The sequence below is a fragment of the Strongylocentrotus purpuratus genome, unplaced genomic scaffold (assembly GCF_000002235.5).
Source record: "Strongylocentrotus purpuratus isolate Spur 01 unplaced genomic scaffold, Spur_5.0 spur5_scaffold_5, whole genome shotgun sequence".
NCBI lineage: Eukaryota > Metazoa > Echinodermata > Echinoidea > Camarodonta > Strongylocentrotidae > Strongylocentrotus > Strongylocentrotus purpuratus.
In genome coordinates this window covers 3,411,573-3,428,529 of record NW_022145611.1, presented here as the reverse complement: position 1 = coordinate 3,428,529, position 16,957 = coordinate 3,411,573, and the positions used below count along the sequence as shown (strand labels likewise).

Here is a 16,957-nt window from a genome sequence, read left to right as displayed (position 1 = left end):
AACAGCGATAGAAGAGAGGTGCGAGAGCATGAGGAATTGCATTTCTTTTAAAAGAATAATGGGATAACGACCAGGGTCGTCGATAAAGGGAGTCGGTTGGGAGGGGGGTGTCCTGTCAGGATATTGGCGGTAGAATTGCGCTGCTGTCGGGAAAAATGAGGTAATTAAGGGTGAGGGGGAAATGAGAGGGAAAGGGAAAGAAAAAAAAAGAAGAAAAGGAAAAGAAAGGATAGAAAGGAAAGAGAAGAGAAGAAAGATAGAGAAAAAAGAAAAAGAGGAAGGGGAGGAAAGAAAGAAAAGAAAGAAAAAGAGAAGAAAAAAAAGAGAAAAGGAAACAAAAGAAACAGGGGAAGAAAGAGAAGAGAGAGAGAGAGAGAGAGAGAGAGAGGTGGGTAAGAGTGAGAGAAGAGGGTAGAGAGAGAGAGAGGATGTTAGGTGGAGTCACCACGTCAAGGGGGCAAGAAAGATACGAATAGTTAATTATGTTGCTGTGTCGGGTCCGCTGTGTCGGTATTCTTGCTCGATCCTCGTGAACTATATATCAATGTAAAATTTTGAAGTCGGTGAGATGTATTAATGTCGGTCGGCCTTTTTTTCCCTACGAACTGTGATTTTTTATCGGAAAAAAGAAACAATGATTAAGAGTCGGTATAACGAATCGTCTTCTTTCTCTAATAATTTTAATGAAATGTAAAAGCTCTCGCGCTTCGCGAGGGAGGGAGGGGGGAACTGAATTCAGACAAGGATTAAAAGTGGAAAACGTTACAACAAATCGTCTTCTTTTTCTAATGATTTAATGAAACATCAAAGATTTCGCGCGGAGGGGGGAACTGAATTCAGACAAGGACACGATACAACGAATCGTCTTCTTAGAAACGTAAAAGCTTCCGCGCTTTGCGCGGGATGAGTGAAAATGAATTCAGACATGGATTAAGAGTAATAATTAAAAGAAACGTCAAAGCTTCCGCGCTTCGCGCGGGAGGGGGGGGGGGGGGGACTGAATTCAGACAAGGACACGATACAACGAATCGTCTTCTTTCTCTAATAATTTAAAAGCTCCCGGGATAGGCGAAAATGAATTCAGACAAGGATTAAGAGTAATAATTTAATGAATCGTCAATCTTTCGCGCTTCTTGCGGAAGGGGGAAAACTGAATTCAGACAAGAAAGAGTCGAAAACAGTACAACAAATCGTCTTCTTTCTCTAATGATTTAATGAAACGTCAAAGCTTCCGCGCTTCGCGCAGGAGGGGGGAACTGAATTCAGAAAAGAAAGAGTCGAAAACAGTACAACGAATCGTCTTCTTTCTCTAATGATTTAATGAAACGTCAAAGCTTCCGCCGCACGGGAAGGGAAAAATAACTTAGTTCCTGGCCCCGGGTTTATAGGGTTAAATTTGTAAATATCGGGCGGGGACATTGGCATTAATATATTTGTCGGTAATTGGTGGCCTCTACACCCCCCCCCCCCCACCCTCTCTGAAAAAGGTCTAGGGACTCCCCTTATATAACAACACAGTTTATACACTCGAGATAATTGTTGCAAGTACTACGTACTGGTGAAGTATACCGGACCACCGTCTGTGTGCATTGTGTACTGGCAACGAAGCATACACCGTCTCGCGACGTGACAGATCACTTTCCTCTAACTTCTAACCAATCAGAAGGCCTCGTTTTTTCCAGGAAGTGCCGGTGGGCATTAATGCGCCAAACGTGGTTCTCAAATTGCTAAAGTTCCCTACTCTTGGAGGGGGTAGGAAGTGCCTGAAAATGCGCCTAACGTGGTTCTAAAGTTGCAAACTATTCAGAGAGGGTGTTTTGACCCCCTCCCAGACCCACCCCCACTTGGTCGCTCCACTCCCTCGCCGCTGATGCCTCGCTCCATCGTTTTCATTTATTTCACCTCATGTGATTTTGTGCCCCCCCCCGTAAGAAATTCTTGGATCCGCCACTGCATGTTGTCCCCATTTTACTATTAATTATAATCTTCTTCTTCTTCTTCCAGTTGAGTATCTTGCCACTTCTTGAGGTACTATGCTAGATAGTACCTCAGGAAGTGGCAAGATATATATGTGCAGGGTGTGGGTACTAAAAGTAATTGACTGCATGTCCTATACTCCTACTCTATAGCTTCTGATATATTAAATATAAAAAATGTTCTCTTTGACAGTTTCGAACAAGCTTTCTTGTTATAAATGTTATCTCACGTTCTTTTTAATTTTCCTTCATCTTTCCCCTCGCTTCAAACACCTCTTTTTTTTTGCCATTCGATTATTTTTTTGGGGGGGGGGGGGGGGGAAGGGGGGGGGGGGGGGGGGGGTTGGTTCCACGACTCTATTCGATGTCGAAAACAACGAACTTATTGCATTGAAGAGCGCCATCATTCACCTCAGGAACTACAACAAAACCTCTACTACCGTATAGACTATTTACGCTGCCTCTCGCTCGGATCGTATGTGCCGTCGACTGGTTGAACAGGAACTTACAAAATGTTGCGTTTTTACTGGAAAGTGGCTTCTGTCCTGCTCATTTTTATCAGCATTGCTTCTGTATCATGTTTTGGGTCTGAAATAAGCCCATTTGAGCCACGTAAGTTCAATGTATACTGCACTTTCAGTGTAGTTTTAATGGCATTTCGTCTAGTTGAGAACGACTGTCGGCTAGCGGTATGGCTAGCTTTGCTCAGCCGGAGTTTCCCGAGGCTGTAGACATAAACTATGTGTGTCTGGAGTCTGGACAGTTGACTCAAAATGGTTATTTTTCAATATTTCATTATCTTTTAAAACCTTATGTTAGAAAATATAACAGACAAATGGTCATGATGGTTATTGGTTAGTGCTATTTGATGCAAACATTTCGTTAAATACAAAGTCAAAATTGGTGGCTTCGGTTTATTTTTGTTTAGGTCTAGCACTCGCCGACACACAAATTAATCTTGTTCAGCACTTGCCCAGACACAAAACCCACACATAGCTGCATCACTAGCCTGGCTGTGTTAAATAAAACCTGTTCTATTGATTCTCAACATTTCAAACACCACTGTACAAAACTCAACGATAGATCTACGTCTTTAGTTTAATGACAATTGATGACACCTAAAATAAATAGCAGTAGAGTCTAAAATACAATTTGTTCAACTTACCGATGTTAGAAAGAATAATGTAAAAATTCAAATCATGAGTCTACTGTCAAAATTGCTTACAGTGACTGTAAGCAATTTTGACAGTAGACTCATGATTTGAATTTTCATCATCTTCATTGTGTGCATTTGTGTGTTATCTGTGTATTAACTATTCAAGTGTGCAAGTGCTGCCTTAGACCGAAAGCTTCAGTCTCTATAATCGTCGGTTGTTCCACTGAGACTTCGTCTGGCTCCACTAGACCTCCGGTTATAGAGACTGAACGACTGCCTATGCCAGCCTGTGTTGAACTTATTCCGCTAGATTTTAGCCGCTAGGCCCCTCCCACAAACTTGCCACGGCCGTATTGTTATGCCCCCAAAATCCCCCAAAAGGTCATTTTACCTCGTTCATTTCCAATTTTAAATTAGACCTAGGCTATAATAAATCGGTTCCACTTACTAACTTGATTGATATAATCCGTTTAATGGTCCCTTTTAAGGAAATTATCGGTCAAAATCGACATCCATGTTGAAAATCTTGCAAGCCGTGTTAAACTCTCGCTGCCGTCAATCTCATCCCTTCTAGTCTACGCCGAAGGCAAAATGATTATGAAGGAAAAACTGTGATAACGCCATTACGAACGTGTAGATGGCGCACAGTTTTTCCTTAATAATCATTTTGCCTTCGGCGTAGACTAGAAGGGATGAGATTGACGGCAGCGAGAGTTTAACACGGCTTGCAAGATTTTCAACATGGATGTCGATTTTGACCGATAATTTCCTTAAAAGGGACCATTAAACGGATTATATCAATCAAGTTAGTAAGTGGAACCGATGTATTATAGCCTAGGCCTAATTTAAAATTGGAAATGAACGAGGTAAAATGACATTTTGGGGGATTTTGGGGGCATAACAATACGGCCGTGGCAAGTTTGTGGGAGGGGCCTAGCGGCTAAAATCTAGCGGAATAAGTTCAACACGGGCTGGCATAGGCGATCGTTCTGTCTCTATAACCGGAGGTCTAGTGGAGCCAGACGTAGTCTCAGTGGAACAACCGACGATTATAGAGACTGAAGCTTTCGGTCTAGTGCTGCCTATGCTAAGGAGTGCAGCTCTAGAGATCAGTACACGTTAGCATTGACTCTCTTAGACCAAATTTTTCTGTCTCTTTCGTTCGTTAGCCTCTGATTTGGGTAGGGTCGGCTCCTAAAAAGAGGAGCCGACCCTACCCAAATACCCAAATCAGAGGCTAACGAACGAAAGAGACAGAAAATTCGGTATATGACTCTCTATGCTTTGCTGGAGTGACAAAGCCCCTGGCCTAATTAGGGCCCTACCTTCTTCTTTGCTTGGCTTCCTCCAGTTTGGAGAACTGCAGTTGGTGCAGGTGTTGGTAGTACACATATACAACCCTGCACATACAAAGGATAGGCAGGTTTACAGTGGCATCACATACATGTAGTGGAATGTTTAACGTGGAGGTCAAGTATGAAACTGAGAGAGAGATTGTGAAAGAGTGAGGGGTTGATCCAGTCGGAAACGGATAGCTTTGTTCAGCATTCACCCTTCGTTCTCGTGTTGGAATAATGGCTCTCCCAGCATCTTGGCCAGTGAGCTATGAAGTTGTCTCTGAGAGTAGTGTAGAGAGGGCACTCACCCACCCCATGGATGATTGTCTCAGTAGTTTCTCCACAGGCGCAGCTGGAGGATTTTTCTGGGTTGATGGTGTGTATACGAGAGTTGGTGGGGTATACACCCCTCAGTACCTGCACCTTGATGGGAACTGTCTCATGAAGGGTTGATGGAAGAAGTTTATGCGCTTGGTCAAGGTTGTTGGATAGGAAGAGTTGTAGAGTAGACTTTGAGTTTACAGCTTCTACTGTGAGGTCAGCTCTCACCTCTTCTACGGCATTTGTCACCATCAGCTTCCAAGTGTGGGGAGGAGGTGGAGAGCTGATAAGCTCTTCAAGAGGAGGGAGTTGGTATTGCGTGAGCTTGTCATCTAAACTCTTGATGGTAGGGCAGGATGGCATCTGGCACAAAGCATTCACAAGAAGTCTTCTTTCGAATCTGTCATGAGGCAGCAATAGGACTTTACCGAGGAGCCGTAGGAAGAGCTTGTCTACCTCGTCTGACACTGGGGGGACATTGGCGAGTAAGGAGACTGCCTCGTTGGCTGTGCTGCGTGGAAGACCAAGAAGAGATTTAAAGAGACGACACTGGATTCTGTTAAGATCAGAAAGCATCTTCTTGGTCAAGTGTAGTATTTCTACTCCATAAAGCATTCTGGGTAAACAGTAGCGCCTCCAGAGTGCAGATACTGTGCTTGGGGCAAGCCCACAGCGATGGGCACCAACTCCTGTAAGGGCATAGAGAGTTTTCCTTCCTCGTGAGGCCATTGCTGGAGTGGGGTCGTATGGTGAAATGGTACGAGTGATGCCTAAGTGTGGGTGGGTGTGTACTTGCTGGATGATGTCTGAGCCAAAATGCCATGAGACTGCAGTATGGGTGCTAGAGATAATGGGTCTCATTCATACTACATGTAACTATGCTATGCAGCTTATGTCCTCCGTTGTCTTTCACCTTTCAGCTATAGTGATCTATAGTGATGGATGCATCTTTATGTTTATTTTTTAATGTTTTATTGACTCAATCGCCCACATTGGGTTGCACGAGTATAGGTAATGAGCTATCATGAATAATTACAGTTATCAGTGGTACTTTTATTTAAACTTCAAGTTCAAGCAATCAAGATGAAAATGGCAAGAATCGGTCAATAAAGTAATCTCATCATTCTTTGACAAAAACTCCTATTCATAATGAAAGTTGGAAAAACACACATTAAAATTGAGAAGGCACAGAGTCCCAGACACAGTGATGAGTGTCTTGGAGGAGAGTGGCGAAAGACAAAACATGTTTAAAAGCTAATAACGGCTTGGTCCCTGGTAGTCCGTCAAACATTTAGAAAGGGTGAATACTCGATAATGAGACATCAACAGTGATAATATATGACATTTTCTATGTACGATGGGGTGTCCAAAGTTTACAGACATTCAATATTAAATTAGGAATGCGATCCATGAATTCTCATATTATTCCCAAATTCATTTCAATCAATAAGGGAGTTTACACTTTACAGATAGCACATAGTACAAATGACCCCAAATATCGACAGATCTTTTAAACATGGAGAAGTTCCACTTTGAGCATATTAGAATAATAACTGCCAAAGTCCTAGATGTGCTTCATGAATACCTTTTGTTTGCCCTCTTGAAAAGAATACTTCCACCTGCGTATCATAGAATGTACCGTTGGTGCATAAATGAATAATGTTACATAACTTTCATAAGCGCATATCCAGTATTCATCTCTGTGGGTTTTACCTTTTTGGTACAAATGACCTTTATCCGCCCATGCGCAGTTTGTATCTGTAAACTTCCTTATTGATACCAAATGAACAGCAAAATTCTAGACTACAACTGGTGCAAACAGTAAATTAATCGTAAAAAGAATTCTGGTGGTATCTGTACCTCAAAATTTAATTTACAATTTTGGTGACATATTCTCTCAAAATGAAGACCCTTGTCAATAAGCTCATTCTTTTCAGAATGGGTTCAAAACATTGCAATGTTTGCTGATCTTCTCTTAATTACTTTTATAATTTCCCTACCAATACCAAAGGAAATTTTTTCTCTAGGGTATTTTATGTTCCTCCTTCCAATGGTGATATCAGATTTTTTTAATCTTCCTGATTTTTTGAAACTGTCCATGAGTTAAGGTCATGCACAAACTACTGTATGGTCACATCACCATACAGAGTATGTTAAAGCCCTTTTAGGGGTGTTAAACCGTAATCTGGACAGCAGAAGCAAGAGTTTGTGAAAACTGACAAATGTTATCCTTTATTATTTTTAAATAAGGCATCATACATAAGTTTAAAAAATTGCCTCAATGAAGGAAACCCTGTCCATAACGTAGATATAGCGTATATGATGTAACAATTTAACTTGCTTTCAAGGAAGTTAATACAAATGAATGTACACCCACAGATTATTACGTTGATTCATGATTTTATGTTGAATAGGCCCCAGCGTGTGAAAGTGGGTCACATCGTTTCTGACGATCGGGTAGTTAGTACCGGAGCGCCTCAGGGGTGTGTATTATCCCCAGTGCTATTTTCACTGTACACTAGTGACTGTGTTAGTACGGATGCCGATTGTACTATCATCAAGTACGCCGATGACACAGTCATCACAGGATACCTCTCCAGTGATGCCAACTGTTATTTCGCGGTGCTTGATTCTTTTGTGAAATGGTGTGACTCACATTTCTTGCAACTCAATGTATCAAAAACTAAGGAAATGATCGTAGACTTCCGTAAGAATGTACCGGATGAACATATACCTCTCACCATACATGATGATGTAATAGAACAAGCCAAGGAATATAAATACTTGGGTACTACCATAGCAAACAGACTGGATTGGTCAAGCAATGTACATGCCACACAAAAGAAAGCTAATCAGAGGTTATTTTTCTTGAGACAACTCAAGAAAATGCACTTAGATAACACTCTTCTCGTGTTGTTTTATAAGTCGATTATCCAGTCAATTCTCTTGTTTAATTTAATTTGTTTTCATGGCAACCTCACATGTTACAGTAAGAAAGCGCTAGATAGACAACGGAAAATAGCTCAGAGAATCATTGGTATAGCATTGCCCAACATGGAAAAGTTGTATGGTGAAGGTTCACTAGCTAAGATCATGCGAATCATGAAAGATCCAACCCATCCTTTGTTCAGTTTCTTTAGTTTCAACAGATCTGGTGTTCATCTTTGTGTCCCCCGTACCAAGCGGGCCTGCTTTAGAAACTCGTTTGTCCCTGATTCCATCCACATGTTCAATAGTAAAGTAATAAGATGAGAGGTTTCCTGAAGGTAATGGGAGGGGGGGGGGGGCGATATCGTTAATGTATTTTGGTACTAAGTATACTTTAACAATTAAAATTATTAATATTATTCATACATGAATATTTAAATTAATTATACAGTTGTCAACGAGTCCATATGATCATATAGTTAAATGAAAAGTATGATTTATTGTTTTAAAAAATGTAGTGCTGAGTTTATTAATGAGCAATGTGTAACTTAAAATGTGTTCAATTTGACCTATGCTCTACATGTATATACTGTACATAGTTGTAACCATGTGAAAGAAGAATTTCCACTCAATGTGGACAATAAAACAAATCAATCAATCAATCAATCAATACAAATAACTCTGGATCTTAATTTTTTCTTTGTATTACCGCAATGTCAGTTGCTATATCTCAATGTTACAGAGATTGATCAATTGGCCTCCACTAAAAAAACTCATGATGTGCAGATCGCAAGAAAACATTTGTTATTACAGTTTCTACTTAAAGAAGTAATTACAAAGCTAATAGGTTCTTGGAAATAATTTCTCTAATGATATTCGTCGTGACCTTTTAGATCCCTTGTTGACCATACATTGCGAGACAAACGAATATCACTAGAGATATTATTTCCGATACTATATCCACAATGAGTAATATATTTAGCATTAATAGATTCTTTCTTGCCTTTTTTAAAAATCTTTGTCAGTTGATGGACCAGTTCCCAATCAGAAAACTTGCCCGGGTCTCTACTGTGGCAGAAAACTACTCTTGGATAGTGGGGACAATTCTACATACAGTTCATGTGGTGTAAGTTTTGTTTTGTTTTGTTTTTTTCATAAATTTATTAAGTATAAATCTATGTAGTAAATAGCTTTTTTGATGAAAGAGAGGAGATAAGTAGAAGGTTTCTTATATGTAGTATTGATATTTAAATTGGGATTGTTGGATTAAAAATTGTGTGTTAATTTTTTTTAAAATCATACATATTTTGTAAGCCTGAGCCTGGTTTTGCAGAACATGGGTTTGACGCATCAGTTTCTGTATTGCAAAATGTCAGTGTAAGATTACATCGTGAAATACTTGAAATCTAAAATACAAACCCGGGTTTCAGCGTGAATGTAGCACGAATGTTGGGAACCAGTCGAGGATCAGTTTTGACTCAGACCTAATTTTTTGTTGTGTTAGGCTATTTATAAAAAGCAAAGTAAATTCTGAATGGGCAACAAGATGAGAAGCCTAACAGAGAGTCATTATCATAAAATATTTTAAAAAATTGCTATTTCCCACTGTGTAATAGACTCATAATGATGTGAGGAAATAGAGAGCATGTTGTATTTTTAATTACTCAATGCTAATACCGGTAATTGATTTGTTTTCACCCTATAGGCTTGTGATCGCAGTGAACGCCCCAACAATTCTTCACTCTGTACACCATGTAATGGGAGTCCAGACCTTTATGATTGGATGTATCTGGGCTTCATGGTGCTCGTCTCACTAACTCTCCATATCTTCTTCATTGACTACTTCTCTGATGGAAAAAGGTAGATGAGAATAACACTGATCACAGTGGTATATATATCCCAGACCTGCCAACCAGTACGATTTAGTTGTATTTCGTACGATTTTTAGAAGCATATAGGACAGTACGATTTTCTTAAATAAAATACGATTCTTGTGTGTGTGTGTGTGCCATTTTCAATGGCAAAATGCCCATTCTGTCCTGTAAAGTATCTTACAAGCACCCCACATCGGCAATTTGGGGATGTTCATTGATTCATCGAACACACCAGTCGTGACAAAATCATGCATATTTAACCAATGATCCATAAAAAAATTCTTCCTGCATGAGGAAACTGTAAGAAGCATTGATCCTCGTAACAATCCGTGTTTATTTTTAAGAATACAACTTTTGTCAGTAAAATACAACTTATGAGATTAAAGAATACAGTTTTTGAACTCCAGAGGTTGGCAGGTCTGATATCCATATTTCTTTGCACAGGGATTAGAGTACAAGTAAATTCAAGTCTGTTTTCAAAAATAGCTGATAATAATACATTTTGGTATATAAAAGAAACAAAGAAGGTTAAATCACACATTTCAGAGGTTGCCCATCAAGCTTAACTAAGTTAATACTTACATGTCAAAAAATTGTCATATCCCGTACATGTATGTATTCTTAGATGACACAAATCACTTTTGAAACACATGAGATATACAGTAGGCTGGCAGTTTCACCATGTGAGGGAGGGGGAGGATTGGGCAGTCCTAAAATGGACTCTTTGTAATCTAACTTTCAGGAGTGTATGTAGTCCCAAAAAGGACAGTTGGTGTAGTCTTGAAAAAGACTTTTGGTAATCTTTCTTAGGTTATATTTTTTTTCTTAGCTTATAGTTCCTACCACCCATCCTCTCAAACCGGCGCTTTAGTTCTACTTAAAACTATAAGCTAAGAAAAACAACCAACAGTCTTTTTCAAGACTACACCAACAGTGCCCCTCAGAACTACACACCCTCAAGAAAGAAATATTACAGAGAGTCCTTTTCAGGACTACCCAATCCTCCCCCTCTCTCACATGGTGCAACCGCAAGCCTTCTGTACATCAACATCTCCATGCAAGCCAATACTTATAAGCAGCATCTAACATGTGGGATATATCTGACACACGTCATGAATTCAGGAATTGCCAAAGTTAGTAGTTAGATACATGCAAACAAACAAACTGCAACAATGTTATGCCTGTCTGATTTTGTTCAACATGTTCAATTGTTTTGTTTTTATGTTGTTAACTTGCATGTGGAAAATGAATTTCAGACTGTTCCGGGATACTCTATGGTCTTGCAGGTCCAGTACGGAGGTTATTATATTTTCCGACGTACTGCGGTCATATTTCTGTCTTCAACCTTATAAGTGACAGGGAGTCCATTTTTTAGACTAAAGGACCAACTGTAGCTAGACATTTCAGGGAGTCGGGGAATGCAACTGACTGGTGATTCAGAAAATATGTGATTATGGCTTTACATTTTGAAAACTGTATTACTGGTGTGACATGAAGTGCTTACAATGTTGATTATTTTTCCTTCTCAAAACGTGGTCGCTAGTGGTAATGTTGATCCAGATTGGAAAGACAACAAACAAGTTATTGAATTGGCTATTTTTCTTCTTCTTTCTAGCAAAGCAATTACTCTTCACATCTCTGCCACATTGGAATGTGTTGTTGCTAGCATTGTCATGTTGCTTGTTCTAGATCCAGTGGGTAAGTGAAGTAATATAGTTCATAGAATCTAGTGCTCTGGTTAAAGTTAATGTGCCAAGCAAGTATTGTTATTGATATACATGTACATGTATATGCAAACTTATCAAGTAATTTACCAGACATCAAGCATAATTATAGTCCCCCCCCCTAAAAAAAAAGAAAGTAATACATATAAAAATGCCAGACCTTGGCAAACTAAACCGAACAGGAACAGTGAGGTAGAGAAACATCTATTCAAGCCTTAGTCATGTGAAGTTAGCGCATTGTACATGTAAATACTCCATATTATTGTTATTAACAGTACTATTATTGATAGAATCTTACTAAAATACTAAACATAGTGTCTAAAAAATTGCAACAAGATTTTTGCTTGGCAACATCTTAAAAAGTACTCATCTATTCTCAATAAAATTCTTAGGTAATGCTGTAATAGTGTCTCCTGAAGTTGGTGAAAATTTCACAAGGATTTATGCTACAACTAAAAAGTTATGATTGCTTGAGTAAGACTTGCCAATTTTCCAAATGTTTCAAAGAAGGTGTGTTGCATAGCATAAAAACATATTAAGCATACAATGTATGTACCTGTCGCTTCTGCAAACCTTTCCAATCAGGGAAACAAATATCAAACACAAAATTGGTAGCTTCTTTTCAAGCTTGCTAGCATGAAAGTAACACTCTTCAATTTGTTTTACATTGAACGCTACGCAATTTTTGTGTGGCTTTTTTATGACTTTCGGGGGCTAATTTTTCCCCCTGTTTCCGATGAAGTCATTCTAACTCATAATTTCTTGGTAAAATCACCATTGAATCATTTTAGATTGATATTTCATTTCTAAAATACATATTTAAAATATATCTTAAGTACAAGATACAAAAGGAAGTATTCCAAAAAGGTTTGGATGCTAATATTTTGCTTAACTATTTTCAAATCATATTTTGATTATTATGAGATGAACAATTTACTGTATGAAACAATCAAGCACTACTCCACAATAGTTTGATTTGATTTGATTTGGCCACTACTGGGTGTGTCTCTATAAAAAGATACTAAAGATAGTAATTTTCCTTAATGTTTGTGGATATACATTAATTGTAATTCTGAACACTCCTTGTGTAACAAGAAGTGTGTTCATGCGCCAAGTTTGTGTGCACTGTTGCTATTCAATCTCTTTGTAACATTGGAAAAATGCTATGTTTTATGAAAACGATATGTTAATTTAGCTTAGATCCTCATGAAAATATTAGGAGATACTACTAAAAGAAGAATGGATGAGTACTGTTTATGATGTTACCAATCAAATCTTGTTCCATTTTTTTAGACACCCTGTGTAGTATTCATAGGTGTTTGTCACTTTGCAACAGAAAGAAAGAAAGGGGGAAAGATTTGAAAATGTTTTAGTGATGTGGCAATGTACATATTGATGTCATTATTTTTCATTTTTGTAATAACTTTCATACATACATATGACTTTATGATGCAGGTTCACCAAAGCTTAGATCGTGTGGTGTAGGGAAGCTGTCTGATTGGTATACCATGCTGGAGAACCCACAGCCACAGTACACTACAACACTACATTGCACACAGGAGGCTGTATACCCTCTGTAAGTGTTTGAATGTAGAGTATTAAAATGAATTTGGCTTCATTAAGATCTCACATTCCTCCAGCATCAGCAGAAACTTGCAAGTTTAATTTAAAGTCAAGAAATGTTTTGTTATGAAATGGAATGTTAAGATGATCTATACATGGCAAGGATCAAAGGATCCAAGGTTAATAATTTGAACAAATCGTAGAAAGTAAAGATGAAGTTGAATTCATGGCCCCATCTACGATTGATCCAAATCAATCGCAAGTCATCCAATCAATCGCAAGTTTGCAGTCTCCTATCTCTTATGTACATAGTTGTGATTGATATCAGCTCTTTATAAGATGGGGCCCTGGTCAAGAAATTACATGGTGAAAGAAACATTTACTGGAAACAATCAGGAATGGTTGATTATCTAGTACATGAGCTCTTGAATGATCATAATGAAAAGAAATGGACTCACTGCTGGTGGAGACCACACGCACTGCACACAGATATCGGTACTTGTATATGGTACTACACTCAAATGTTTGGTGTTAACTTCAGCTATTGCTTGTCATATTTCGAATATGAATGCATTTTTGAGAGTAATCCTTTTCAGGAGACATTTCTACTCTGATATTCTTCCAAACATACAAAGAATGAAAAATCTCACAACCTACTTTTCATCTCAATCAGAACTCAACCTTCTCTATAAGTAGAGGATGAGAATTGGAATGATTTGGTGAAAGATAGTGAATGAAGAAGTGTGTGGAAGGGTAAACCCTGCAGGTATCATACTTCATGCAAAATGGAAGAGATTGTCGTGTTATTCACTTACTCGCAACGCTAATCCCTGATTAAATGCCATTTAGAAATGAGGTAGTCAACCACTTGAAGAAAAAAAATATCTGCATAATTATATCGAAGTTACACGAGGCGCAATTTCATATGTTAAATAACTTTTTTTTGACCAAACAATGCAAAATTGTTTACACTTCCTAGATCGAATTTTGCATAAGTAGAACCATTTTTTGTAGTCCCAATAGATTCAAGTTATGCAGAGATAACTGTAATAAATGGTTCGCTTCACATTTCTGTGTCCTAAATGTAGATAATGACTTTGCCACTGACATGAGGGCCATGCTACGGCTTGAATGTATAATTTTGTGTATGTTGGGTATTCAAGTTGTTTAAATCTCTCCACTCTGACAACTATTTTTGTTTGTATGTTTAGGTACACTGCAGTCTTCATTCACTACAGCATCCAGCTTATTCTAATGATGTTAGTTCGACCAGGCCTGTCAGTCAAACTCTCTGATAACCTGGGAAGAAGTTCTATCTATGCTGCCCTCTACTTCATCCCATCTTGACTGTCATGCATGCTGTCTTTGCCGGCCTGATTTGTGAGTTGGATTTTAAAATTACACAGGATTATTTTACAAAGCAAGCTTATATGATAAACAATCTAGGGGGCTTCTCTGAAATTGCTTTACCTTTTATTATAGGGACTGATAATTTATTTTCATAACAAATCTAAATATATTATTACATATCATTGGTTAGTTGCACACATACGATGCTGTGTTTGCACAGGATATTTGGACAGGAAGGTCAAATCGGTGTTTTAAAAAAAATTCTTTGAAAGATATACTGTTCTAGCCTGTAGGTGACAGAAAAAGTATAGTAATAGAGTTGAGCAAGTCCAAGATGTTCCTTCATTGTGTACTCTCTCTATAATCACCAAGTACAATGGAGTGATAAACGTTAAATGACATCATTTTCCTTGATATGCAGACAATCTATAATGTACAGTGTAAAAGGTATTTGACTTCCACATCATAAATTCAGCTTGAAAAAATATTCATTTTTATGTCCCCCCCCCCCCCAAAAAAAAAAAATCTCCTGAAATCTGTGATGATATCATGAAATATGCAATCTCAACTCTAGTAACCGTAACATAATATTATTGAAGTTTATTCATTAAAGGTGATTCAAATCTTTTGTGATTGAGCCAGAATGTCTTCTATTTTTATAAAGGTGTTGTGGTCTAGTGGATAAATCACCAGACTGTGGATGACATGGTTCATGGTTCAGGTCATTAATGTTCTTTGGCAAGACATTAATCCACATATTTTTCCACTCTCCATTTAGGTGTAGTAAATGGGTACCTACTACCTAGTAGAAGTGTATTCCTTGAATGCTTTTAGCACCTTAGGGCAGCTGGGCTAATGCAAGGATGTCTTTGTAGGTGCCTTGTAGGAGCATCCCCGGCCTGGGGTAGATATGAGGGCAATATAATTGTAGTTATTATGATTGTTGTTGTTTTAATTATTATTATTATTATTGTAATTCTTCCCTAATCTTTCTTATATATAATTTTACCATTCTTTTTTTTGGGCAGATTATTCTTATCCATATTTGACGTTAATAGTATCGTTGGTGACACATGCTGTACATTTTGCCAAGGAGGAAATAGAGGTAAGTGTAATTAAGTTCTCTTATGCCATTAAAGGGGTTTAGATGTAGTAATTTTTATATTAAAATCTCTTTAAACTTCACCAGAGGATAAAGATATAAGGCTTCAAAAGTTGAAATTTCTATTCAAAATCCACATTGAATACATTTTATGTGGCATTTTACCTGCCAAGATTTATTGACAGTTACAAGTATCAGAAAGAATATTGATTAATTAGTAGATAAAGAATTACACCCTCTTGTCTTGTTGGTATATATATATTTTCTAGAACACTTTTCAAGGGTTTATGCAGCCAATTAACAAACTGTCTGTGTGGAACGATATCTAGAGAAAGAGGAAAAATATTGATGGATTGTTATTGTAATTTCTGATAATTTCTGAAGTCCATGAAATCGTATAAAACTTGTTAACACTGCAATGTTCATTTCTTTAAGATTTTTCTATATTTCCTTCTTTGTGTTCATTCCTGCAGACACCCAAATTACTGATCAGTAAGAAGCGAAATCCTGTGATACTGTTCTTTCATTGGCTGATGCATGCTTATGGGATCATCGCTCTGACCAAACTACAGAATCCTGTAATATATGGACCTATGTTAGCACTCATTCCATTTCCTGCCATTTTCTACATAGTCACAGCAAGGTTTGCTGATCCGTCACAGTTATAGATCACTCAACAGAGTACATTGTTCCTGTCATCTTGTGTGAAGCCATTGCCAGGTTAATTGATCAATCACAGTTTAGCGCCCTCTATGGTGAGTCCCACTTCTGTAGTCACTGCAGTAGTCACTGCAAGTCACTGCAAGGCTTGTCAACCCACAGGCATTAGAGATGCAGCTCACTTCAAGGTGCCTTGCTTCGGCAAGAACCTTCTTCTACATGGCCATCACAAGGTTTGCACCACATTGCCATGGTGTATACAGCATTAATCTTATCTTCATAATGATGATATCGGTTGTCAAAACAAAAGGTACCTTAGTGCTTACCAAATTACTGATTTTTGTGCCATGATGACACTCCCTCTCTCTCCATTTATTCTTGTCTCGAGCATCCTCTTCATTTAGACCAACCTTACTGCCTTTTTTTCTTGAGGTTAATTCTCTGATGGAAAGTGGGGTATCCTTCTCTGTTTTTTGAAGCAGCCAATGTCAAACATTTTTGGGTACATGAGAGTACTGGATAATAGAATGGATATTGGAATAATAAGTTGATATTTGTCCTCTTCCACATACCCACATCATAACTTACAGATTGATTGTAGTTAGAAGCAGCCCATGTTAGGTGTTGTCTCCTCTATCATGTGTCTTGACTAGGTTTGGAGACTAAAGATGACAAGATGTATCAGAGTAGTACATGACTCATTCTTGTTTTAGCTTCAACTTAACACCCTTCAGGCTCTAACAATACATTATTTTTTTATGTTATGTCAATAATGTTTGCATTGGCAGAAACAAATATTGTAACCATGTATTATATGTGTGGAGTATGGACACTGACAGTTGAATCTTGAAGGAGACGTTGATGTAACTGTTGACATTTGAAGGTGTAGTAAAAGTGTCAGTTTGAAACTGCTGCTGTTGGTAAAGGAGTTTTCATTGGAATGAATCATGGGATGGCTGGCTTGAT

The 16,957-nt window shown here is 38.1% G+C and overlaps 1 protein-coding gene across 1 annotated transcript; it reads left to right on the top strand.

Moving 5' to 3' along the window:
- The first annotated feature begins 2,427 nt into the window (after window positions 1-2,427).
- Window positions 2,428-16,514, top strand: LOC752836 (JNK1/MAPK8-associated membrane protein). Its single transcript, XM_030998969.1, is given in 9 exon segments — window positions 2,428-2,588; window positions 8,744-8,844; window positions 9,424-9,578; window positions 11,208-11,290; window positions 12,772-12,892; window positions 14,091-14,212; window positions 14,215-14,259; window positions 15,258-15,334; window positions 15,805-16,514. Coding segments are annotated over 9 exon segments (999 nt in total). The 5' UTR covers window positions 2,428-2,488; the 3' UTR covers window positions 16,000-16,514.
- The last annotated feature ends 443 nt before the right edge of the window (window positions 16,515-16,957 follow it).